Consider the following 27,148-nt stretch of genomic DNA (forward strand, 5'->3'; position numbering starts at 1 on the left):
AAAGAATATATATATACATATATATATATAAAGAATTAGAAGTACACTACTTTAAGGTTCCTGTACAAAAAGGCTTGTATCACTTGAATGTAAACTGTGGTAAATTAATCAAGCTTATAAATTCTGACATAGGCAATGCATTTCATCAATAATGGCATTTTAGTGGGATTCACTAAAATGGCACAGCATAAACTTACTACCCAATATTGAAGATAAAATAGAATCAGAAAAAATACTGATATAATCTAGAAAGTCATACAAAGGAAAAAATGAGTAGGTGGATGCGATATCTCTGGTTTTGTTTTCAACACATTCATATCAGTAATTGCATTACATGAAAATTGTCTAGTACTTTTTAGAACCATCTTTTGGTTCATCTGTATAATTGTTTCTCGAAACTGTGAACCTAGGAACAGACATGGGGAATGAAATGTATGCCAAATGTCCAAAAAATGTTGTGCCAATTTACCTCCAACCAGCAGCAAAGAGAAGCATCTGACATTCCATATTTTAGTGGATATTTGACATAAAATGATGTCAAAGAAAATATTTGATAATTCAATAGGTAGAGTTAAGGTATCTCATTGTAGTCATAATTTGCATTTCCATGTCTCCAAATAAGAGTGAACATCTTTTCACATAAAAACAAACAAAAAGTACAAAAAGGTCCAGAAACCCCACCCCAATTAAATGCAGCATTTTTCAGATTGACTTAAAAAGGAAAAAGTAAATATATTCTGTCTATAAAATTTCATTTTAAAGATTTATTTATTTATTTATTTATTTATGCATATAACTGGGATACAGGCCAGAGGTGGGGGGGATGAATGAGAGGATTCACCAGAGACAGAGTGGGGAGCAGAACAAGCAGATCTACTGACTTACTGCTGAGGGGAGCAGCAGGCAGGTCAGGAGAGGTCTGCCACATCATGTGGATCACCTCCCTGGTAGGGAATTGAACTTGAGTTGCAATGGCTGCATATGGTTTCATATTAATATTAGAACTTCAAAAACTGGTAGGATGGCATGGAAAAATAGATGAAATGTATAGTTATAGTCAGAGATTTCAACATTAACCTCTCAATAACTGCTATAATAAATAGGCAAAACCAGTGAGTTTGATAAGGACTTGAAGCTTTTACCAACTAAATTGAAATGTATAGAATACCCTTCCCAACAACAGTAAGTACACATTTCTTTTTCAGGTTTACATTATCACCTACCAAGATAAATCATATTTTGGATAATAAAGGAGGGCTCAATAAATTTAAAAGGATTCAAGTCATATGCTTCCTGACCACGAAGGAATTAAATTGGAAATCAATAACAAAGAAATAAGAGAAAACCTCCAAACATTTGGAAATTAAATAACAAGCTTCTAATTAACCCACAAATCAAAGACATCAAGAGAATCTGGAAGTATTTGACATGAATGAATATGAAAACACAAAATTTGTGGGCCAAAACAAAGCAAAGCAATTACTTTTAAAGAGAAACATTTATTAAACTAAATGCTTTTTTTAGACAAGGGGAAAAGTCTCATGTTAATGATCCCTGCTTCTACCTTAAAGCTAAAAAACAAATAAAGCACAAACAAGCATAAGAACGAATTTACTATAGATCAGAGGTTTAAATTATTTAAAAAGAAAATTAGAAACAATAGAAGATATATGTGAACTGCAACATTTTCTTTGAGGAAGCCCATAAAGTTTGTAACTTACAATTGGACAGAATGGAAGGTGAAGGAAAAGATGCAAATCCCCAAGAGAGGTGAAATAACTAGCAAATCCACAAATATTAAAAGGATAAATAACATGGGAATATTTGTAACAAATTTATGCCAAAAAATTTAATAACTTAGGTGAGAAAGACAAATTCCTTAGAAAACACAAACTATCAAATTTACTCACCAGGAAGTAGATGACTTTAAAAAATTTGAATCTGTAACTAAAAATCTCCCCATATATCAGCTGTCAGATATTTTGATGCATAGAACTCAAAATAATATTTTTCATTGTATTTCATTTTTTTAATTCTATATACATTTTACATTATTCTTTTTGTGCAATGCATGCTTTCTCCTGTGTAGTTCTCCTATAATCCCTACCACCAATTCCTGTTGCTCCAGCACCACAGTCCCTGTACTCTTCCCTCCTCTCTCCCTCTCCCTCCCTTACAGAGTGTCTCTGATTTACAGTTGCCTGTTGATTTTGTTTTTTTAACTTATTATATATATATATACATATATGCCTGATCCCTTACTTGGTTCTCTTACAGTCCTCCTGTAGGTGAAACCATCCAATATTTTCTTTTTCTTTTTTGCTATTTCACTAGGCATAATCCCTTCCAGCTCCATTCATGTTTGCTATAAATGCTATGAGTTTATCTTTTGTGATTGCTGAAAAATCAAAATATTATTGAATGGGATTCGAATGATATAAACCATTAGGCAAAACTTCAGATATTCCAGGAGATAGGTAAATAATATAAGTGAATGATGTGAAATAGGTACAGGAAAAAATAAGAGTCACTGCCAAAAATACAATTAATACTGAATTATATAGAATGTATCATAATGTGCACATGATAGGAAAGATTTTTATTTTAATTTGAAAATTAAAAGTGAAAGTCAATGTCATTAATTGATTATTAATTGTATTTCTGTCATCCTTTGGCACTTCTCTAGAATCAGAGACTTGATTCCTTTGCTTCTTCTCTTAGCTATTACTATTTTGGTGTATTTTCTATAACATTGCAGAAAACTTTAAATACTTTGGCATTGACATTCTTATGTGTTCATAAAAGAAAATAATTATTGACTGAAATATTTCTTCCCAAGTATGGACAGAATTGTATATAACAACAGTCTTCCTACTTCTCTAGTTGGGTGGTTCCTTCCTTTTGTTCATTTCTCAGAATTCATATTTCTTCTCCAGAGATGCCTTCCCTCTGTTACCATCTCATTCTTCTGCTTTCTTAATAGGATGTTTCATTGCTAGTAGCTACACTTTTCTTTGTCAAGCCAATACTCATCTTCTCTAGTAGTCTCTAAGTAAGTTTCATGGGCTCAGGGTCTTTGCTTCACTCATTGTTGTGTACAAGTGTCTACTTAGTGGCCAAACTACAGAAAGAGCCCAACAAAGCATGAAAGACAAAAGTCTACTAAATTTCCGTCAGTAGACATTTGACATGTATGATTTTCTTGGTCAGTGAAGACTTGCAATTTAGTTAAACTGCAGGAAGATATCAAAGTATTGTAGTAATTTTTTGGAGGGCAATTTAGGAGCACTATCAAAATTTAAACTGAACATATAATTTGACCAATCTCAGAAATATTTTCCACAGAGACTCATGATAGGCAGACCTTTTAAAATAGTAGTTTGTTTCCTAGGCATTTAGCCTAAAGCAGGTATCACACAAGTATCCATATATGTGTGGAGAAATAGTCTAATATTATTCATGAAAACATAAAACATGTTGAAAATTAAACTAAATACCTTTTGAAATTATTTAAATAGATTCTGCTATAATCTTCAATTTGATACTACGAAGGCATTAATATTATGACACCCCTTTTCAGTTATAGTTAAATATAACAGTGGAAATAAATCTACAATTTCACTTATCTTTTAAGTGAAAAGAATTTTTTAGAATTTTTTTTCACTTAATTTGATTTTTTAAAAAAAGATTTATTATACATATAGAGTTGGGGTACAGGCTAGAGGTGCAGGGATAGTGAGAGGATTCACCAGAGACATAGTGGGGAGCAGAACAAAGTACACTGCTAAGGGGAGCAGTGGGCAGGTCAGGAGAGGTCTGCCACTCCAGGTGGATCGAACTCATGCTGAAGTGGCTTTAGCATCTTAGTGCTGTGCTTTAACACGCTGCGCCACCACGGAGGACCCTCCCTTTGATTTTTAAGTAAATAACAAATTATATATATGGATATGCTCAGAAAAATATCCAGAAGGATATGCAGAAAATTGATCATGGTAAATATCTCTGATAGATTTCTGAATTCCTTTTGACACTTATTTATTATTACAAGTAGCATGCATCAGTTCTATAATAATTTTTAAAACTAACAAAATATTTCCATTTGGGGGAAAATATATTAAGAAAATCCACTTCTCTTAGGAATGTATTTTAAAGTTTGCTATGCCTTTCAGTCAAATTTCTTCCAATTACTACAGTGTGATAAAAGAGAAATGTTTTCTTTTAAAAAATTCAGTGGCTTTTGCTTTTCTTTCAACATTTTCTAGAACACTACACTTACAAAATTGTTTATGTTTTCCTGAGTATTGTTGGTGGGGTTGTGCCTGTGTTATCAAGCTCAGTTTGAAATTTTTATTTTATTTTACATTTTACAGTATATATGCTTTTTAAGTGAATTCTAATTAATTTGAATAACTCATACTTATGGAATTACTTTAGGTTGCTTATTCATACACCCTAGGTAATAGAAGTAAGGGCTGTCTCACCAACAATCAGACCGTCACCCTCTCAAATCATGTCGTGTCATGTGGGAATCTTGTTGCTTGAACACCATGTCATTGAAGAGCCCCCTCAGAGCCCAGCTAATTTGTAGGTTCTTTATTGGCACGAATCAGTCCAAACAGTCTGATGGGGTCATCGTGAATGCTTTCCTCCTCTGTCTGGCCTTCTGGTAGGACACTGTCTACCAAAGTGGCCTGGGAAATACTGGCACTCTTGGATGTTAATTGCCTGCCTTCATGCTTGTCTGACAAAGAAGTCTTCTGTTTCCTGGGCTTCCGGGGCTTCCTGCACTTCCCCTCATTGTTGTGGTCCAGTGAGGCATAGAACATCTCTGATTCACTGGTTAACTAAAAAGAAAGGCATGTTAATTTCTTGTTAGCCCGTTCGGTAACTCTGATGACTTCTGGGAATTGCTAAGGTCTATGAATAACAGGAAGCTCCTTTTCTGAGCTTCAGCTACCTCCTTTACCAAAATGGTCAGCTCAAGCCTTTTGAGTGGAAAAAAAGTCTTATGTGAAATTTGTGTGTGTGTATTTTCATCTCTTATATTCAATGTAGGCATGAACGTTTTCAATGAATTTTTATCAGCTCCTCCTAGAGTTCAAGAACCTCAAGGAGCTCCTTGCCCTATGTTGCTTTGAGCAAGTAACAATACTTTATCTTGTTAAGCTTGGAACAAGCATGATAGTAAAGGATTTAGAAAATTAAGGTTTACTCTACTACCATTTTTTTCACAGCTTTTAAAAAATTTTACTTTTATTTATTTTTTATATCATTCTTCATTTTGTACATTTTTCATCTTGGTTGTAATCCCTGTGGATTTCCCACCACCAGCTAGCCCGTGTGCCACCACCCTAGTTCCATGTGCTCTTCCCACCCCAGTTTGACCCTAGTTCCATGTGCTCTTCCCACCCCAGTTTTGATCCTAGTCCCCTTTCCATCCCTGTAAAAATGTCTCTGGTTTATAGTTGTTCATTGTTTTTCGTTTTGACTTTATTACCTGTGTTTTTTTCCCCCCCCCTTATCCCTTAGATGCTCCTGCTGAGGGAAACCATCTGGTATTTTTCTTTTTCTTTCTGGCTTTTTTCACTACTCTACTTATATCTAATCATTGGTACCCACCATAGCCTCCGATCGTTCTACATTTTTGAGAATCAGAAGTATAAAGGCAGTGTTCATTTACATGATTAGCACTTGACAATGGTTAATTTTCTTAACTTTCCTTACTGTTTCCTTCTTGACTGCCTGCCCCAGATTTTTCAGTTTACTTTAGGCTGCTATTGAAGACACTCGTTTTTACAAGTAGGTAGAGGAGGGTGTGCTACTCCCCTCTGACCTAGAACTGGGTCAGAACTACACTAAACAGGACAGGAAACTAAGGAAATCTGGGGAAACAAGACTCAAAGGCAAGGGCTTGAAGGTGGTCTTGGGAAGCCTGGGAGAGAATCCCAGCTTTGCAGTCTACAGCTTACTGGAGCTTAAACTGTTTTTTTTTTTTTTTAAAGATTTATTTATTTATTCATACAGAACTGGGGTACAGGCCAGAGATGCGGAGGGTGAGAGGATTCACCAGAGACAGAGCGGGGAGCAGAACAGGCAGATCGACGAAGTACACTGCTGAGGGGAGCAGCGGGCGGGTCAGGAGAGGTCTGCCACGCCATGTGGTCACCTCCGGGGCAGGTGGGGATCGAACTCATGTGGAAGTGGCTTTGACTTCTTAGTGCTGTGCTTTAACCCACTGCACCACCAAGGAGGGCCAGGAGCTTAAACTGTTTTTTAAAACTATTTTGAGCCTCGACTTTCTTGTTTATGAAATGTGAGTATCTCTCTCATTGTGCTACTAGTAAACAATAGATATAAGATATATGGCTACTATAGCCATTATGTAAAAGTAAGGTAGTATTATGATTACAGAAATTGAAGGCTAAAACTTTGAGGCATCCATAGAATAAAGCAACATTTCTATATTATTATCTTTGGAATAGGCAAAAATTAGAGCAATTTGTGGGAGTAAGGAAGCAACATTTGCATTAACAAAAACCCTGATGCATCCACACATCATCCCCACTTTGGCATTCATTTTCACGGTAGCAGTTAAATGTGTTATATGGTCTACCAGGCAGAAGAGAAGACACTATTTACAACCTCTGCTATCTTTGCTTGACCTTATATTCCTGACATAATCACTTCTGGGAAACTACAATAGCTACCTACCTAGTATCTTTGCTCTAGTCTTTTCCCTTAGCCAAGTAGCTTATATATTATTTCTAAATTATACTTCTAAGGCACAGTGTTTCATATTTCACCATCCTGTCTACAAAATTCTAGGCTATAGACTAAAATCTGAATTTTATGACCTGATATTCAGGTTCTCCATGGTTGTTCTTTACCTTTGTAATTTTGATCCCTAGGGGACCCCAGTATAAGTTCTATATTTCAGGTAAACTAGACTGTGCATTGATAACTGTACACACTTTGTGCTTTTTTACTGCTTTGCCTCTGCCCAGACAGAGAAGGAAATGTCAGTGAAGTTCAAAAATAACTAGAAGACATTCAGCAATAAGAAGTAGTGGCTGTCTTTCTGTTTGTCCAGAATTTAGTACTATCCTTTTTGTTTTGTTTTGTTTTGTTTTTAATAAATTCTCCAGTTTCCCTTTGGGAAAATGTCCTTCTTTGCTCCTGTAGAGTCAAGCAATAACACTGCTTTCTCTGAAGCTTGGTACACTACTAAACATGTGATCTAGGCTGGACCCAGTCACATCTCCCTGGCAGCAGAAGTTAGCCTAAGAATGTGCATGTGATTTCAGAAGAGCCAGTTGTATGGCCTATTTGGAATTGGAAAGATTTCTTTTCCTGAAATTTTGGAGCAATTCACTGGCACTGAATCTGCCAGTGGTTTGTCCAGCCTCAGTGAAACAATATGCTGGTATAGGAGAGATTGAAATCAGTAACAGAATCAGGGAAGAGAAATGGAGGTCTTCATATTCAGTCACCTCAAAGCCAAAGTATAACCTTACACATCTCAGTTATAAAAATAAGTAATTCTCCTTTAATGCCAATGTAGTTTGGGTGGGTTACTGCACTTTAAACTAAAAGCTTTCCAAATACTGTGTATCTGGCCAACAATCAGTCAACTTTATCAAGAGTTGGAGAGTTCAAACAAAATAGGTCTCAAGAAAGACCCTATATTATGCATGTATAGTCATTCACGACTTCCAGAGTGTTTTCAGCTGAGAAGATAAGTAGAAAATATATAGGTAGGTATAAAAGAATGTTTATCTGTGGAAAGAAATGGAGTAAGGGAAAGTAAGAATCAATTCAGGAATTAGAGAGAAAACAGGCCACAGCAAAGTTGTGTGCTTTTGTTTTTAAAATGTTGGGGAGATCTGTGTGTATTTATAGATCAATTGTAATAATTCATTTAAAGAAAAAATAGAAAGTGGAGAAAAATATCTGAAGATGCAATATCTTGAAAGAAATAGGAGAAATGGTAAAGTATATAAGTAGTAGTAATGGCTTTGAAAAAGGAGAGGATGGGCCCTCCCTGGTGGCGCAGAGGGTTGAAGCACAGCACTAAGAAGATAAAGCCATTTCATCATGAGTTTGATCCTCGCCTGACCTGGAGGTGACCACATGGTGTGGCAGGCCTCTCCTGATGCGCCTGCTGCTCCCCTCAGCAGTGTACTTCATCGATCTGCCTGTTCTGTACCCCACTCTGTCTCTGGTGAATCCTCTCACCCTCCGCATCTCAGGCCTGTATCTCAGTTCTATATGAATAAATAAGTAAATCTTTAAAATAAAAAAAAAAGAAAAAGAAAAGGAGAGGATGATTCTGATACAGGAGGGAAAGAGGCTGATTTGAGATTTTGATATGGAGACAAGAGAAGAGCAATAAACTCCCACTTGTGTAACTTAAATATTCAAATCTTGTGGCCTCATTTTATTACTAGATTTCCTGTAACTCTTCCTATTTAAGATACTTTAAGATCTTCAGATACTTACATTACTCTTTGTGAACTATGCACATCATTCTTAAAGGGCAAGGAATTTATTTCTCCATCTAACATGCACTTTATCTATCCTGTTTTTTGCACATTACTGTATATTCCCTATGCTGTTATACTTGGCAAAGTAAGTATTGTAATAGTAAACTGGCTAGTAGTTTTGGTGATAATAATCATTCTAATAAAACAGAATTGTGAAAATCAATTATTTCTAATCTATTCTAAATTTGTACAAGTATCTTGAAGTACATATTACAAAGTTATAAGCTTTGAAGACATTTTAGAGCTTTGCACAATTTCTAAATGAGTAAAAACTGATGCAGTTTATGGGAAGCTGGTCTGTATAATTCCTACATATTACATAGTGACTTTTAGAGGGATTTCTCAGGTCTTTTTCAACTAACTGTTAGTCCCTATATTTCAGATGGTATGGTTATATATATATATATTTTTTAAAGATTTATTTATTTATTCGTACGGAACTGGGGTACAGGCCAGAGATGAGGAGGGTGAGAGGAGGATTCACCAGAGACAGAGCAGGGAGCAGAACAGGCAGATCGACGAAGTACACTGCTGAGGGGAGCAGCGGGCGGTCAGGAAAGGTCTGCTGCACCATGTGGATCTCCTCGGGGCAGGCAGGATCGAACTCATGCGGAAGTGGCTTAAGCTTCTTTGTGCTGTGCTTTAACCTGTTGCGCCACCAGGGAGGGTCCGGTATGGTTACATTTTAACTTTTGAAAGATTTTATTTCTATTTTCATGACTTTAACAGATACTCAGATTTTCACCTTTTGTATAGAAACATATTTTACAATTAAATGAACATAAGATGATGGATTTGCCCATCCGAAGGAAATTTACATTATGCTTAAACCTCATAGAAAAAAAAATCCTATATAATTATGGGAATTTTCCAATATGAGACCTGTCTTAAGGAGGAGAATGTTTTCTGTTGCACAGAACTAAGTTTGGGTTCTAGCTCCTCACTTAATATCTGAGTCTCTAGGGTAAGTTTTCATCTCTTTGCAAACCTCTGTCAAGTGGGAATAATAATGCTGTCTCTTCATAGGAATCTAAGAAGATAATGTATATAAAGCACACAATATAGCTACTATGAAGGAAATGCTGGGCCTATTACTATTTCTAGCAAGTAGCTAGAAAGCACATAATTGAAGGGACAAGATCTGGAAGGAGAAGAAAAGAACTATTTTAACTGAATTTTATAATGTATCAGCAGCATGTGGGCTGAGATTGTGAATGGAAGTGCTATATCTGAGGAGCTGAACTTATTGTCATAGGAAAAAGAAACTACGTTATTTCTTTCTGAGTCTTTATGTTTCAGCTTTTAGCTATCCCATATAAGTTGTATGTAATTCTTGACATAAGACATAACCATAGGACTTGTATTTAAATTCACACATATTTGCTTTGTAAGTGAGGTGTGATTTTTTTTTTAAGATTTATTTATTCATACAGAGCTGGGGTATAGGCCAGAGATGCCGAGTATGAGAGGATTCACCAGAGACAGTGGGGTGCAGAACAGGCAGATCGAGGAAGTACACTGCTGAGGGGAGCAGCGGGTGGGTCAGGAGAGGTCTGCCACGCCATGTGGTCACCTCCGGGGCAGGCAGGGATTGAACTCATGCGGAAGTGGCTTTAGCTTCTTAGTGCTGTGTTTTAACCCGCTGTGCCACCAGGGAGGGCCAGAGGTGTGATTTTTTTTCCCCCTCTCCAGTCAATTTACTTATAACTCAAGTTCTCTCTATCTCTTCCCCACCCCCCACCCCAGTGACCCATTTTTCTACCTACCCCAACCACCCAGCCCTTATAATTTCTTGACATCTAGATCTTGTGGGTATTAGACATACATCAACTGTTATATTCAGCTCTGTGGTACACATAATTTTTCACTCTGAGAGCAAAAGCTTCATTGGTTATTTACAAAATAAATAGCCCTTAAAATGTATTGCCTTTGTAATTGTGACCAATTTTGACTCTGAATGTGGTTCTGAGTATGATTTATTCACCTTTGAATTACCCTTTAGAGCTCAGACCCCATATTTGACTTTGATAGACTGCAAAATTTCTAACAGGCTGCCTCAAGTGTGCATCAGAATATACTACTGTTATGCTTTTGAAGCTTAAGTTGTGCTGTGAGCTCAGATACACTTGACCCTGATATAGAATGTAAACTCACCTGTGCAGGTTGGGTGGCCTGTCGCAGTTCATTCACAGGTCTCTCTGGTCGAGCTTTCATTTGCTCATAGCAGTTTTCATCTATTGGTTCTTGGAAGTTAAAGAGATCATGATTTACTTTGGAAGAATGAAAAATGCTAACACAGATAAAAACACATGACCCAAACAACCTTTTCCTATGAATATCAAGACCCCTCAAATCATATGACTAGTCTTTTCCTGGCAATACAGAGGGCAAGGAAGTACAGACTCTTCTTTGGAGATCAGAGAGTGAAGGAGAGTTTCCCCTGCAGCATTACCAGTTAAGCAAAAAGAAGATACTTGGGGTAAGGACTAGATCATATGAGTTTTTTTGTATGGTTGCAGGACCTGACAGTTTGCCTGTGGCTTCCATCAGGTGGCACAGGCTGCCCAGGTCAGAGGGTGGCCTGGGCTGCCTCCTGTGTGAGGAGGGTGGCAATGGGGTGAAGGCCTTAAGCCTTACTGACAAGTGCACATGTGAGATAATTACAATTTGGTGACTTTTCCCCATGACTAAATCTTTATAAGAGGCATTTAAAGCTCTACATCCTAGTTTTGAAAAAGAGTATTTAGATTATTATTTTTTTGTCCCATAAATCAGTGATGGAAATCCAGCCAGGCTGTTCTGAGACCCTGAGACTATTTAACTCTGTTCCTAAGTTATGGTGTTTGAATGTAGTATCCAGCAACCCACATTTCATCTTGTGGAGACTTACGGAATTCTCTATACTTCTCTTCCATTGATGTACTTATTAAAAAGGGAGAATGTCCTAGAGGGAGTCCAGTAACTTGGCAGAAATTTAGATTGGTCCAATTTGACCGCACAAGAAAAACAATACACTTACTATAATACAAGTTACCATATAATTTTTCAGCTCATCTGAGAAGCAACACAGTGCTCTAGAGTGATGTTTCTTATAGCATGGAAAAATGCATTAGAATCACCTGGGTGATTTGTCAAATAGCAGGTCCTTAAGTCCTACCCTGCACCTGCAAAATCAGAACCTGTGGAGGTAACACCTGTGCTCACTTAGCTATACACATCACTGACATGGTGGGCTCTGAGCCAGGAGAAGGCATAAGAAATGACATCCTCAAATATCATAGGTGGACAGCAAGGGAAAACAAAGCAGCAAATTACTTTTAATAGTATATTCCTAAAAAGTGGATTTTGATTCCTCAGAAAGCAGCCATTGGAGGTCAATTTACACTTAAAGGAAAGATAAAAATCAAGTAAATTATTGAAACATGAAATGATCACATTCATAACTATAGGAGCTATACTTTTTGATCTATAATCCATTACTGGCAATCTCGTGATCCAGAATCAGAGTGATCAGAGCTGACCCGCTCATCTGTATGATTAAGTGAAGTTCTTGCAGAGCAAGAATGAGGTTAAATACCATCATTACTTCTCTAATCAGAGAACTGGGATCAGTTCATGGTTGTCTATTCTGAGAAATTCAGGGTGTTTAGTTGTTAGTGATTAGGATATTTCAAGTGATACAGAATGCAGGGAAGTTAAGAGTACTTGTTAAGATAAGTACAAAAACATGTTATCACTCTGTAACTTAGTTCATCTCTTCCTTCACTTGCCATCATTCTAGACTCTACTTTAAAAGAACAAGTTAAAATAAGGGAAAGAAGAATACATGTTCAGTGCTCCAGGATAAGTACCAGGATCTTCCTTTCACATACAGAGCACAAAGTACTATTTCCCTGGGCCATTTTCTAGAAATAGCTTTATTTCATAGAACTCTATACATATCAGAATTCATGGTAATTAGAATCTTCCTGTATTCTCATTAGTCCTACAGTGAAATAAGGAGAATATAGAAAACCAGATGTTTATTTACACTGAGTGTTGCCATATAATTGATAATATGCTGCTTTGGAAATATATACCAAATAATTGGCAAATATAGTTGAATTTATGGTTTCCACTAGGAGATCTTAATAGGATTATGAAAAAAAAAAAAGCAAAGCACCTCAAATTATTTATTGAATTAAAAGGAGTTATTAATTTATTAAAAGCTTAATTTATGGAAAAATAAAACTTACCTGGAATCACATTCTCTAAGTTACCATAAATTGGTGTATCTTCAATATCATACTCATCTTCCCTATAAGAAAATAAACAATTTACCTCATTAAAATCCATTTTACTCATTATTCATTACTATATTATCAGCTAATTTCAGTGTTGTATATTCTTGTTCATTCTTGAGCAAAAAAGGTACATATGCTTACATGCATATGAGTGAATGTGAGCTTCCATACATCTCAGCATATGAATTTCAAAAGCTGTTTCTTGAACATTCTATCAGGGAATAGCAGTAGCAAATATTTAGTTCTTATTTGTCAGTTGCTATTTTAAGTGCATTTATATGTTCATTTATCTAATTTTCACAGCTGTCTCACCAGCTGGGCACTGTAGCACCTACGCTTTTTGGTAAGGAATCTGAGGGACAGAGAAATAAGACAAAGTTGGTATTATACCTAAGTTATCAGTGCTCTTGACTATGTATTGTACTTCCTCTTTAATTGCCCAGAATATCACTAATTTTTCTCCTAAAATGATGCTTACTATAAAAATATAAATATGTAGTGATGCTTAAAAAAATAAAATCAAAGAAAGTTAGCTTGGCAGATGCAGTAAAATGATTGATCACCTATTATGGTCAGATGCAGGCTGTGTTTTACATGCATTATGTAAAAGACTCGGGGAAAATCTAAAAATATTATGCCTTCACAGATGAGAAGTCTGAGATCCAGAGAGATTCACATTTTCCCTAGCCTTATGTATAATATCAGTAATATGAAAGCTTTTCTTTACACCAGTGCTTATCAACATGAGACAACCCTATGATATACATTATTTTATCCCCATTATACATTTGTAGAATTTGCGATTCATGGAGGTAATTGTCCAAAGATACACAGATAATAACTGCCAGTGTTAGAGTGTGCAGAGTTGATCCTGCAGCCCTGAATGCTATTTGTTCTTGATGTCGGATGAACATTCCTTGCAGCTTCCTTCATCTGAGTAGTCATTTTGGACTACAGAAGACATCCTACCATTGTCTTCAGATAGTGACAGTAGCCCTGGTGACCAACTTACACAATGGCAGGCTGGGAATGAAGGAACACATCAGGTAGGAGAATGGCATTTCATATAATAGTACCAACTGCTTTGACTTTGATATTGCCTATCACTGAGAGCTGGAGGGAATTGCATCAAAAGAAAAAATAGCCCTTATCTCAAGGCATAACACTTTGTTACTCCCCAAACTTCTAAAAGAAGACACAGTATATGTAAATAGTAAGTAGGTGCCCTTTAAAAAATAACAGGTCAAATGATACCTATATGATGAAATGATTTGAAAAAATCTAGATGCTGGCATGTATTTTGCTTATCTGATAACAGATGAACTCATCCCTAATCTTTCTTTCCTTCAGTAATTCAATACAGATTATTGAAATACAAAGTATTCCCTACTCATGGTTTTTTTTCTCTGACTATACTGAGAATATAATAGCAAAAGGTGAAGAATTTTTATTAAGACAATCCATCCATTTTCCTAGCACACATTGATAGCATATACAACCTGCAAATGATAAATCATGTCCAAAAAATGAACATCATTTCATTCCCTATGAATGGAAATAAGATGTGATTTAGAATGCGGTGCCCTGTGTCTGCAGGCAGGTCGCAAATGATTAATCATCTCAAATAAGCCATTATTCAGGAGCAGTTTCCTAACCAACAAATTAAAAAATATACTTTTACTTAGCAGTACCAAATAGCATCAGCCTATTGCAAATATCTAATAAACATCAAGCACAAATGTTTGGCTGTGTTTTATAGAGAAGATTAATTACTTTTAAAATAAAGTAATAAATGAGCCCATCGCCCAGAGACTAGTACAGCTCTGAGTGTGGAGTCAGATCAGAATCGCCATTGCTTTGAACATGCCTGAAGTAGTGCTCTGATGGATCAGTACAGTTACTGACACTCCAGAATTTTAAATAATACTAATTGTATATTTCACTAAGGTTCAAATTTTCTACTCTCATTGTGTTTCTAGTTCCTGATTTTTAAGGTTTAACATGTTTCATCATTTTATTGTAAATTCCTTTTAAAAAATGCTTATGTACTTTGTTCTCTAAATACATTACATTAGTTAATTAAACTTTAAAAAATAATCATTACTTCTGCCTCAGTGACCTTGAACATAAATCCTCTGAGTTTTACTTCTCTTCTTTATAAAATGAGGATATTAAGCTATTTAATCCTTAATGTTCTTTCTAGCACCTAATATCTGTCCATTTCTTCCTTCCTTCCTTTTTTTTTTTTTTTTTTTACATCGCCAAGGACAATTTAATTTTATTTACAAGGCCATATAATTGACAAAGCAACTTGGACCCATGCTTTTCTTTTTCTTTTCTTTTTTTCACTTCATACAATAGCTTATTTTTACATCATTTTGTGCCTTTTTCCATCTCAGTTGTAATCCCTGTGGGCTTCTCATCACCAAATCACCCATGTGCCATCACCATAGTCCAGTGCATTTCCCTTCCCCCATCTTTTCCTTTTTAAAAAATACTGTAGATAGACAGATAGATAGATGATAAGTAGTTTTTTTTTTTTTCATCATTCTTCATTTTGTACATTTTTCATCTCAGTGTACTCCCCATGGACTTCCCACCACCAGCTTGCCCGTGTGCCATCACCATAGTCCCGTGTGTTCTCCCTACCCCAGTTTTGATCTTATTCCCCTCTCCACCCATAGAATGTCTCTGTTTTATAATTGTTTGTTGATTTTCATTTTTACATTATTACAGTTGTAATAACATGAAAGACATTTCTACAAAATTAAATGCACCTGTTTAAGGAGCTAGACAGTCCTCAGATTAATAAAAGAACAAGCATAGGGGTCTTTTGGAAGTGGGTTTTGTAAGTGTTAACTTGATTTGCTTAATAGACATGTCATTGAATAGGAGTTTGGGCTCCATCAGTATACAAATGTTTAAAGCCACCAGAGCATATGCAATTAATTATGACATGAGCATAGGTAGACGAAAGGTTTACTGAATGAGATCGTGGCACTTTTGATGTCTGACGCTCAGAAAGGAGCAATGGAGTAGAACATGCTGGTAGGTGAGGAGGAAAACCAAAGACAAGACACAGTGTTCTATAGCTGAGAGAAATAGTTGTGTCAAGAACTGTTAATGTGCCCCAAACTACGGAAGAAACATATAAAATGAGACTGATTTGACCATGTGCATTTCATTGGTGACCTTGACAAGAGGTGAGGTAGTTGTTTATTGAGGACCAGAGGTTGGCTAGAGCAGGTTCAAGGAAGAAGAGCAAAGAGGGAGTGGTAAATATGGGCACCATGTAGATGGACATTTCAAATTTTGTGATAAAGTGTGCAAAGCAATGGAAGAATGGCTGTAGGGGAAGCCAGTATCAGGGTGTTTTCTTACTTCTATCTTTTTAAGGGATCGGACAATACTGTCTATATATTGATGAGAATGATATACAGTCAGCATAAAAAAACAGTGATGCAAGATAGGAAAACCAAAGTTGCTGGAACATAAGCCTACTAAATTCATACTTTCTTGGGTAGGGACTGTGACATGAACGTAAGTGTCTTGAACCTGGGGTGAGAGAACACCAGAGATCCCATGGGCTAGGGAAGATGTAAGCCTCAGCAATGTCATGTAGGGCTGGAGCAATGTTTTGGTGTGGCTATGGTGTGCTACCACCAGCAATCTTTCCTGTGAAGGGGATGGTTAATGGATTCTCAGAGCAATGATATCTAACAGTACATTCTATTTTTCTTTTAAGATTTATTTATTTATGCATACTGGGATTAGGCCAGATATATCCCAGAACTGGGATATAGGCCCGAGATTTTTTTTTTTTTTTTTCCCCTACATTGATGGTAGAGATGTGGGGGGGGGGGTGGTGAGGACCCACTAGAGACAGATTGGGGAACAGAACAGGCAGACCTACTGAAATACACTGCTGACGTGCACAGCAGGTGAGACAGGAGAGATCTGCCCCACCATGTGGGTCAGCTTCTGGCCAGGGATCGAACTCGTGCAATAGTGGATATGGATAGCTTCACAGTGCTGTTCTTTAAGCCACTGCACCACCAGGAAGGGCCCTGCATTCTTATTTTCCTGATCAGTTTCACGTTGCCCTCTAGTAATTTCTTGATAAAGTCTACTAAGCATAAAGAGCTTATATTGCCAGTGCTATGAAACAGTAAAAAAGAAGGGTCTTTGCTGAAATTTGGGGTAAATGGGTAAGGAAAGAATCTTAGAGCTGTGCTGCAGAGCTGTGGTGATAAAAGCGAGGCCCAAGAATAAAACTTGCGGTACTTAGAAGGACTTCTCAAGGGCTCCCAGAATTCCTTAGGAAGGGGGCTGGATCCTTGCAATCAGAGGGTTGGAGTTTGGTTATGGTTGTTTGTATAAAAAAGCAAACAAAAGAATGGAAACCATGAACATTCTCTGGTTGCCTGTGTGGCAGTGATCACAGTGAAGGCTTTGTCCTGACTACAAGCCTAGACATTGCAAGGGTTTTGTCTGCACTTGGACCTTTGAGATGTCAGGGCAGGCACCCTAGGAATTGTATTGTAAAAAGAATCCTCCACTCTAGATGAGATAAAGGGAACAGATAAGACTACAGGTCCTGTTCAGGGCACTAGATTAATACACTTAGCAAAGAGCATTGGGAGGAGGTCTCTAGACTGCAGAAGTCCAGGTAGAAGAATAGCTAAGATGATGTATGTTTTGTGATCAAAGTAGCTGTCAGCACCACCTGGGAGCGCACTTTGCAGTAGCTTCTGGGAATTTGTCCTACGTTTCCGACAGAAAGAGTGTGAAAATTGAAGAGTTAACAATAAGCTTATTGTAAATCTGAGCTGCTTTTCTAAGTTAGGGGATGACTAGTGTTCAAATAGGTTGAAATTTTCTTAGACTTTAATTTTTATCCAGTAAAGCAACATTTTTAATGGGCTACCTTTCGTAAACAATGTATTATAATATCCATTTTTTTCAGATGATAAAACTGAAGTTCCCCAATGCTCATTTTTCCAAGACTCAAGCCTAGTAATTCCAAGAGTTCCATTAAAATCCAAGGTTATCTAAATTTCAAAGCCATGATTTCCCACTGCATTATCCTTTTAAATAAAAGGAAAGAATGTTGCAGGATTATGTTTTAAAGGGAAAACAAAATGACCCATAGGTAAATGCAGGCTGTGTATCTGACACCCCGCTAGCTACTGATGTTGTGCTGTTCTGATCTGCTCTGATCACACCTCTGACCTGCCAGCACAGAAAGGGCAGGGATTTGGGGGAGCAACAATGAGAAAAGCAAATTTCTTTCCCCTCCAGCTTTTCCAAATTTCTTTCCCACCTAAACCAGTATTGAAGGGGGCAGGGAGAAATTGTAATGAGGAACCCATTGTGAAGAAGGGAGGAGTCCCTTCCACTAGCCTCCAACCATCTGAGAACTGGGGAGACAGAAGTAATTTCTAGCCTTGGAGAAGACAAATATTTCCATTTGCTGTTTCAATGTTTAAGTTTTAATGGCTGGCGACAGTTTTACATTTTCCCCTGAATCTCTATGGCCCTCTACAAAGGTGATCTTAGTTAAACTACATATTCAGAAAAATAGACAAGCTGTGAAGTATGTACATTAACTTGTGAATTAACATGCCAGTCACTTTTTATAGATAAAATCTTCATTGCATTTCCAAATTTTGCCTAAATGGAGACTTATTACAATAGACAATAGGTTATTAAATGCCCAAGGAGAGGATCTGCATCTTTTTAGCTTTATATTGCTATTGTCCAGCACTATGCCTATTGAAAGAATATTTATTGAATTAGTGAGTGTTAAAAAAGAACCAACCACTTTTCTGCATTTTACCTATAGCTAAGAGCCAAATTGTTTTGAGATGACCATTTTACCAGTTTTCCCTTATAATTCCTCCCATCAACCACCAACCCCATATGATGATCAAATCACAAGACTTCATGCAGAGTCTTAAATGCCTTTTGGATGATAAGTATTAAAGAAATTAATTTCTATGTGGCTATGTAGGAGTTTCTTTATCAAACTGCTTGTTGCAACCAAATCAGCAGATCACTCTTAATATGAGCTAATAACTTGAAAATTATCTCATGGTGTAAAATCTGATGCTAAGGGAGTCAAAAAATAAAAATTTCTTTGTTTTGTGGATCGGACCAACCCAGAGCCTGAATTTGCCAGACATTTCCACATGGAGAAATATTTTTAAAAGGACTTTTTAGAGGCCAACAAGGTGATTATGATCTTACCCTACCCAGTGAGAAAGCTCTGTGTTTCTGAAGACCTTTCAGCCTAACATTTCAGAAAGATCTTGAAGACTCCTCTAGGAAATTCTCTATATTTAGATTTTTTAATCCTAAAAAAGAAATCTCAAATCTAATGACACATTTGGGTCAGTATATACTGTCCAAGAAAATGAAGCTTTTTTACTATGCTTTATGCCATCTATGTTCTTTTTACATTAAAAAAAAGTCACATTAGGGCCCTCCCTGGTGGCGCAGCGGGTTAAAGCACAGCTCTAAGAAGCTAAAGCCACTGCAGCATGAGTTTGATCCCCGCCTGCCCCGGAGGTGACCACATGGCGTGGCAGACCTCTCCTGACCCGCCAGCTGCTCCCCTCAGCAGTGTACTTCGTCGATCTGCCTGTTCTGCTCCCCACTCTGTCTCTGGTGAATCCTATCACTGCCCCACACCTCTGGCCTGTACCCCAGTTCTGCATGTATAAATAAATCTTTAAAAAATAAAAATCACATTAAACATATTTCTTTGCTACTAGGTCAATTACTATTAAAGAGAATAAGCTCTGTAGCTGCATATTATTTTAGAGTTAATTTACTGAATTTCTCTATGATTGGCATTACTCTTAGAGCAGCACACACCAAGCATCCTTACCTGTTATGTGTGCATACATACCTTAAACTGTATTAGGTATTGCAAATTTCTTTTTACCCTAGTAAAAGCCACACAATTTTATATGCAATTAGATGGTATTCTTACACTCTGATGAGTCATAATTAAGGATAGCACCTTCTGAAATGGGACAAAATTTCTACAGCTGCCAGTCTCACCTTGTCCTACACCCAGCTCTTTACTAGAGCCAAGATGAGTAAGTAACTTGGGAAGGTAGTAATGTTACAGCTTTAGCCTTCAGATGGGAAGAAAAATAATTAAATCTCACATTTTACCTTATTTTAGCCCAAGTGCAACTTGCATGAGCCAAACTTATAAGCAATTTAGCTTGGGAATCATAATATATGACTTTTTTTCTACATACCTGGGAAAGAAGTCATCGGCATATGTGTATGTTCTACCTGGAAGATATTTAAAATAGACAAATTAAAAGAAAATTTGGCATGCATTTGTTAAATCTAGACAGTGCTGGAAGAGGAACTTAGCCTCAGTGTCAGTTAACATCTTTGATCAAGCCACAGCTGTTTAAATGAAAGATAAAGGTCTCTGATTTGGGTCAACCACACTGTCTTTTGGTCATTTGGGGGTAGAAACAGGACAGTGTGGAAGTCACACACGTGGGTGTGTGTCCATTTTCTGGAGGGGAAATACCAAGTTGAAAATGTGAGAAACTCTGTGCTTCTCTTCCCTTGCGGTGGACCACAGCTGTACTTTCGGTCTTTGGGTTCCATGAGATACTGATGCTTTCTTTGGACAAATTTTCCTCTTTATCCATAATAGCTTGAAAATGTATTTCTTTCTAGTCAGAAAAAGACACTTTTATGCATGCATGTATTTATGTATGTGCACACACACGAATGCAAACACACAAAGTGCACCCATGCACACACACAGCATTATGTGAAAACATGCATACAAAAGCAACACACACAATACATATGTCCATATGCACACACAGGTGGACTTGTGCACACACGCGAACATGTATGTTCACACACTGGCATGTGTGAACACAAATGTACAGTGCCCACACAGTGCAGTGAGTACACACAAGTGTGCTTTTATGTACACGTATAAGTGTGTGGTCACATGTGCACACCTATACACACGTGTCTACATGTGTGCACATGTATTGTCCACAAGTAGGTGTATATAGTGTATAGCTTTAAAGTATTTATCAAAATTTCTTGGCATGTGAGTAACACAAACATGAAGCTTGGGAAATTGTTCTGTTTGTGATTAATTTTGTCCACATGATGCAAAGAGACATAAAGAGAGATAAAGGCTTTAGGGAGAAGAGATCTGGAAAAAGCTGGGGACAATCTCTAAAATGAATTAAAAGAGTGTGGTATAGCTTGTAAAAGAAGCAGTACACTAGTCTGAAGAAATAAGGCTAAACAAATATGTGATGTTGGGCTGCAAATTCATAAAAAGAATGACCTATAGCAACAAACAGACAGACAAAAACAAAACTTGAACCCAGAACCAACAAGTGTTGCCTGTTCACCAGCAGATTTTTTTTTGACATTGAACTGGCTGGGTATATATTATGTGAATATTTATTACATTTCATTTGGTTATCATTTCACCTGGCATTAAATAAAGTCAAAATCTTATAAAAATTGTTCATATAAAATGAAACCAGTATTAATTTCAGTCTAACAATAAGTTGAAGACAATAGTAGCCAAGGCTGATCTATTAGCTTTAACCTAAGAAAACACTGTATGTTGGTCAGGAAACAAGAAACATTTCCAAATAATTGAATAAGTTACAAAACAGTTACCAATATTATTTCAAATTAGATTTAAGTGTGACAAGATTGAGTTGCTTTCCTGAGTGATCGTTGACTGCTAGGGCAGTAATAACATTTGGAACATGTTATTAAAGTCGTCAAGTGGGAGGGTGAAATGAATGTGCACCTGGGAGAATTCTGCCAAGAGCCAGGTGCCCTTCACTGAGTACATGTCTGAAGCAGCTAGGGGACCAAAAGTGATAAATGTAACCTACTTGGGATTTATCCGAAATACCCATCTGCCAGGAAATGTTCCACTAATGAATTTCATATAAAAGGTGCATTTTTTTTCAAGCACCATCAATCATATGAATATGAATGCACATGAAAGCTGAGAGAAGTGTGTTGCACAGTACCCATACATTCATAGAAGCCAAACAGTGTAGAAAACTGAAGACATGTAAGTAATATCAATATTCAAAAGATGATTAGTTAATATAAGCCAGGAAATTGTAAATTGGAAAATAGAAAGTGTGTGTAGCTATCTTTTCATATGATAGTTATGTTCATACTGAGGTCATTAATCATTATTTAGATTTGCCTGGAATTAAGGCACATAAGTAAGAATTTATTTAAACTGTACTGTAACATACCATGGAATAAATCAGCATTAGGAATAGAAGACCCAGAATTTGGGTACCAGCTCTTTAGTGCATTTGTCATGAGACAATGTGAAAATTAATTTAAAACTCTCATTCTTAGTTTATCCATAAATAATGACAGTAATACCTATACCGTGGTGTAGATATGGAAGATAACTGAAATAATTTCTGTAAAAACATTTACAAAAAGTTACCGATATTATACAGCCTAAATCCATTTTACATAGCAAATCACCATTTAATTGTGCTGATTTAAATTGGGAAGTTTCTTCATTAAATGAATTAGCCAAAAACAAGCTGATAGAATTAGCATGCTATTTCAAAGTTAAAAATTTACAAGGAAAACTTGATTTGGAATGGAACTACTAATTTTGGACCAGGATTGTCACCAGTTGATCACTGACTTGAAAGAAATGATAAAAAATAAAAGAATTTGTAAACAAAAATAAAGAACAGTATTATTTAAAAAAAGTAAGAAAAAGTAGGCTAAACGCAGAAACATTTCCCCCTGAGGGGAGAAAACTTATTAATAAAAAACTTATATTATTAATAAAACAAGGATATAAAATAATAGCATGTCATTAATTTAATAATAAATATTTCCCTAAATAAACTAATATAAAATGATAATATGATTTTCTACTTGGCGACCTGTGGAGATGAACGTTAGTGTCTGTAAGGTATACTGATGTAATGTGCAACAGGATAACTACATACAGGGAAAATATCGTTAGGTATATTTTCATCATAGAAAAACAAAACCAAAAAATTAGATCATGAAGTTGTGAGGTAAAAAAGAAAATACAAGCAGTTCTACAGATTATAATATAGTAATGTGATGCTTTGTTGGAAGGAAAGAGCCAAAACAACATAACAAAGAAAATATGTAATGGGGAAAGGACATTATGCGTCAAGACCAACCAGATTCAAGAAGCAACTGAAAGCAGCCTTATAAAATTCAAGGGTGCCACAGTGCATGCTTCTTTTGAATTTTAATGTGTAATCTGGAGCTAAAACATCAGTGATTTGTGGTTTTAGTTTTAAATCCTATAGGTAGTGTGATTGAATAGGATCTCTTCAACTGGGGAGTAGTAATCAGAAGTTTAGAGGTTACAGCGAAAGACAAAGAACAGCAAGCAAAGTCCTAAAGAACTCGCTCTGTCATGAAGGCTTGTTGTTTATTTAAAAATAAATGGCATGATTTAAAGCTGATTGTTTCACTGATATTTAGTAAAATAAAAGAAGCAGTTTTTATTTTGCTCTGAAGCACTTGTGCTTGCAAGACTGTGAACAGAGCTGGGGAGTTATCATAATTCAGATACAAGCACTTGTGGTCAGGTTCATGGTTGAGAGGGTGTGAGTAAACATTTGCTTTTATGTTTTCCCCTTAGTAGCGCTCTCCCTTCCACGAGCAGTACACAGCAACAAGAAACAACAGTATATGGCTTTGTAAAAGTTTGCTGATACATGTTTAATGTAAAAATGTGGAAAATATGCTATAATTTTCTAATGAATAGGAGATGTACTGACAGGACTTTGGTGCTTGGGCAAACTGCACTTGCTTATATCCTCAAAGTAGAGAAGGATGGTTGGCTAAAGACCATTTGGTTTGTTTAAAGGGAAGAAAAAGCTAATGTATTTCTATCAGAGAAGAAATAAATATAATCCTCCCAAAGAACAGATTTGTACAAAGAATCACATAAAATATGAAAGGTTTATTTCAGAGGGAAAGGAGAACACCATTTCAAAGCTCTACCTCTCATAGCTGCAGCGTGTATGAGAAGAGGCTTATCTTATCTAACTGATTGACTGTGTAGATATTGTATTGTTGTTGGGATAGAGATTTTCTTTTGTAAGCTACTTAATACATAGCAAAACTTACTCACTGACTGCTCCCTAAGGCGGAATTATATCTTGCAGGTCTCTAAGTTACAAAAAATACCACAATGATGCAAACATGAAAAGTTACATGGGGCCAGATAAGGGAACATCACGTTCATGGACCAAGTGGCAGAAATCCTAGTTAACAGGATGGAATCTCTCCCAGCCTGTCAGGCAAAATGACGCAGGGAAGCATGTTTGGGGAACTGTAAAGGGATCTCAGTTAGCAGGATTAATCCCATATCTGCCTGGAATCTCCAGGTGACAAATAAAGATAGTGTTATTTGTTCATGTAAGATAGAAAGGAAGGTGGTCATTGCTAATGGGTGGGAAAGATATCAGAAGTGGGGGCAATTGGGAAAGAGTTGCAGAGAGAAAAGGGAAATTGGGGGAGAGCAAAGGACATTCTTTGGGCACTAATGAGCTCTGCTCCACAGCTTACCTTACGTACGTATGAAGGGCAAGCCTCAGGGCTGTGTGCTCTACCAAAGGACACGTGCTACATAAAATAATTTGTGAGGACCCTCCTGGTGGTGCAGGGGGTTAGAGTGCAGTACTGCAGCTTGCTGCAGCCTCCTCAGTGTGAGTTTGATCCTGCCCCAGAGGTGACCGACATGGTGTGGTAGACCTCTCTTGACCCACCTGCTATACCCCTCAGCAGTGTACTTCATCGATCTGCCTGTTCTGCTCCCCGCTCTGACTCTGGTGAATCCTCTCACCACCCCTGCACCTCTGGTCTGTACCCCAGGTCTGTATGAAAAAAATAAATCCTTAAAAAATAATTTGTGATAAACTAATATTTGAAACATATTCCATTCTACAGAAAACTCTAAATGAAGTTATGTATGTGACTTAAGTGAACACAACAATTGTTACTAAAAGTCAGGTTGTGGCACCGATGTATTAAATGATACAGAAATGGAGACAGGAAGTGGTATAGAGAAGCCAGAAAGACACAGAGAGTGTAGGGATGATGAGAGCAGTGAGAGCAGTGGAGAAGCCAAGTTGCTAATGTTCCCTGAAATGGGAGGACATATAACCATGGCAAATCCTTAACAAATCTTGGTGGAAAGAAGCATCTGGCCACTGGGAGTGGCGTTTCCCCATCCCCCACCCAGGACCAACCTACTGGGTGCCTGCACTGTGTTAAGGCATCTAGATAATTCCCACCAGAATCCAGTGGTCTACATGGTATTTTCTACATTTTGCAGATAAGAAAACTGAAAACCAGAAAAATTCTGCTACTTGTACAAAATCTCCTATAACAACATCAGATGCGAGAGTTAATTGACGCCAGGATGACTTCGTATCATGTCATTAAGAAAAATCAAGGGAAATGAAATTGTTTCCTAAACACATCAATAAATATAATTTATTATTTCTATTTTAAACGAATGCTATTTCCCACCATACTAATCTTAGGTAGAGTCATGTAAACTTTATTATAATAAATTACCAATTATGGCCTAAATTACCTGAAGTGGTAAGGGTTTATGCAAGTAAAAGGGGAAAAAAATGAATTCTGCTATTATTTAGTTCTGCTGCTGTCACTCAGCAGTGAAAAGCTAATCATTATAAGCAAACAACTCCCAAAGTCATTTATGTGGTGCAAAATGATATGAATATGGATAAATAATGCATTTGATTTATACGATCCTCTTGTTCCCCACACAAAACTGCAGAGAATTACTCCTAGAATCAAAAGGAGAGTAAAGCTCTGGTTTAGGTGATTATTCTTATCCTCGTCTCCACCTTAAATTATTTCAGCTCTCTAGTTCTTAATTCATCTTTTCTACTTCAAGTGACAATATTATCTGCATTCATAGAATATGTTAATGAAATTAAAATGTAGTCAATTTTAGACATTTTATAAGGAAAAGTTCTATTGAATTCAGTCTTTTCTCTAAAGGAAGGAAACTTTAGAAGATGTCTGATAGTGGGGCACTCATGTATCTGATTTATAAAGCTGGTATAAAAGATTTTATTTAAAAAATAATTACAGAATGATTGCTAATGAGAAAGCATTGCCTGCCAGGAATTTCATCTTAAGCATAGAAATGACAGGACAGAGATCCTAAAAGAGTATGGTATTTCTGGCAGAAGACAGTTAGTCAGTGATTTAACAACAGCTTGTACTGGTAGAAACTGTTTTGGACAGAGAATTAGAAAATTGGCACTTGTCCTTGGTATTGCTATTGAATAGCTGTGACCTCAACTAGACTGCTTCATTTGCTAGTGCCTCTCATCCTTATTTTCAAACCTGCACAACAATAGTGCATTATTCATATTTTACATAAACATTTCCAACATTTAAGAAAACACTCCCAAGAGGACCAAGGACTCTTCCTGGGACCTCATCATTGTTCTAAACTAGCTTCATACAGTTTTTCTTGGACACAAGTGTCTGTTAACTTTATTTGTTAAGAGAAAACATATTTATGTTTTCTATCCATTTCCTTTCACTTAAATATTCTTCCCCAAATGGTTTTTGATTCTAAAATATTGTGATCTTTTCCAGAAATAGTTCATTTTTCATTTTTGCATCCATCCATCCATCCATCCATGTATTCAATATGCATATGTTGAATGCCTACAGTGGACAAAGGTTTTGCTATTGGGGCATCACACCATTTCAATGCTATACATGAGGGTGAAAGTCACATGGTTAAAACTAGCTCTTGGAAAAGAAAAGCAGACAACAGCAGAGCCTCCTGACCTCTGCTTCTAGATCCTGGGAATGTTGGTTCAAACCATAGTTCAGTCTATTGCTTTTCCAGTTACCTTCTGATCCCAACTGGGCCTATTACACATTAGAGACCATGACTGGTAGTGATAAGTTTGAGCAAGGTTGAGTAGAATCTTTAAAGAGCTCACCTTCATTTTCTCATCAAAAATCAGAGACAACCTTTATGGCTGCTTCAGAATAAACTACAGTTTTACCGATTTTTCAGTTGAAGGAGGAGAAATAATATTTTATCAGATTATCCCTTCCTACTCTATAACTAAAGGCTGAGGTAAAACTAAGAATTGGAATGTTTACATTTTAAAAAAAAGATTTATTTATTTGTGCATACAGAACTGGGGTACAGGCCAGAGGTACAGGGGTGGTGAGAGGAATTACCAGAGACAGAGTGAG

At 36.7% G+C, this 27,148-nt stretch overlaps 1 protein-coding gene across 1 annotated transcript in view; it reads right to left on the reverse strand.

Annotated features, from left to right (window-relative positions):
- Nucleotides 1-4,213: 4,213 nt before the first annotated feature.
- The window catches only part of LOC101631557 (T-cell receptor-associated transmembrane adapter 1), a gene marked incomplete at its 5' end in the record, with an annotated part of 36,291 nt that continues 13,356 nt past the window's right edge, over nt 4,214-27,148 (reverse strand). Inside the window, 4 exons of the mRNA XM_012730570.1 lie at nt 4,214-4,844; nt 10,698-10,786; nt 12,779-12,840; nt 20,101-20,137. Coding sequence (XP_012586024.1) covers nt 4,578-4,844; nt 10,698-10,786; nt 12,779-12,840; nt 20,101-20,137 — 455 coding nt within the window. The remainder of the gene's footprint in view (nt 4,845-10,697; nt 10,787-12,778; nt 12,841-20,100; nt 20,138-27,148) is intronic.

This window comes from Condylura cristata, unplaced genomic scaffold, assembly GCF_000260355.1.
Source record: "Condylura cristata isolate star-nosed mole 26May11 unplaced genomic scaffold, ConCri1.0 scaffold00003, whole genome shotgun sequence".
In the NCBI taxonomy this organism is placed as follows: domain Eukaryota; kingdom Metazoa; phylum Chordata; class Mammalia; order Eulipotyphla; family Talpidae; genus Condylura; species Condylura cristata.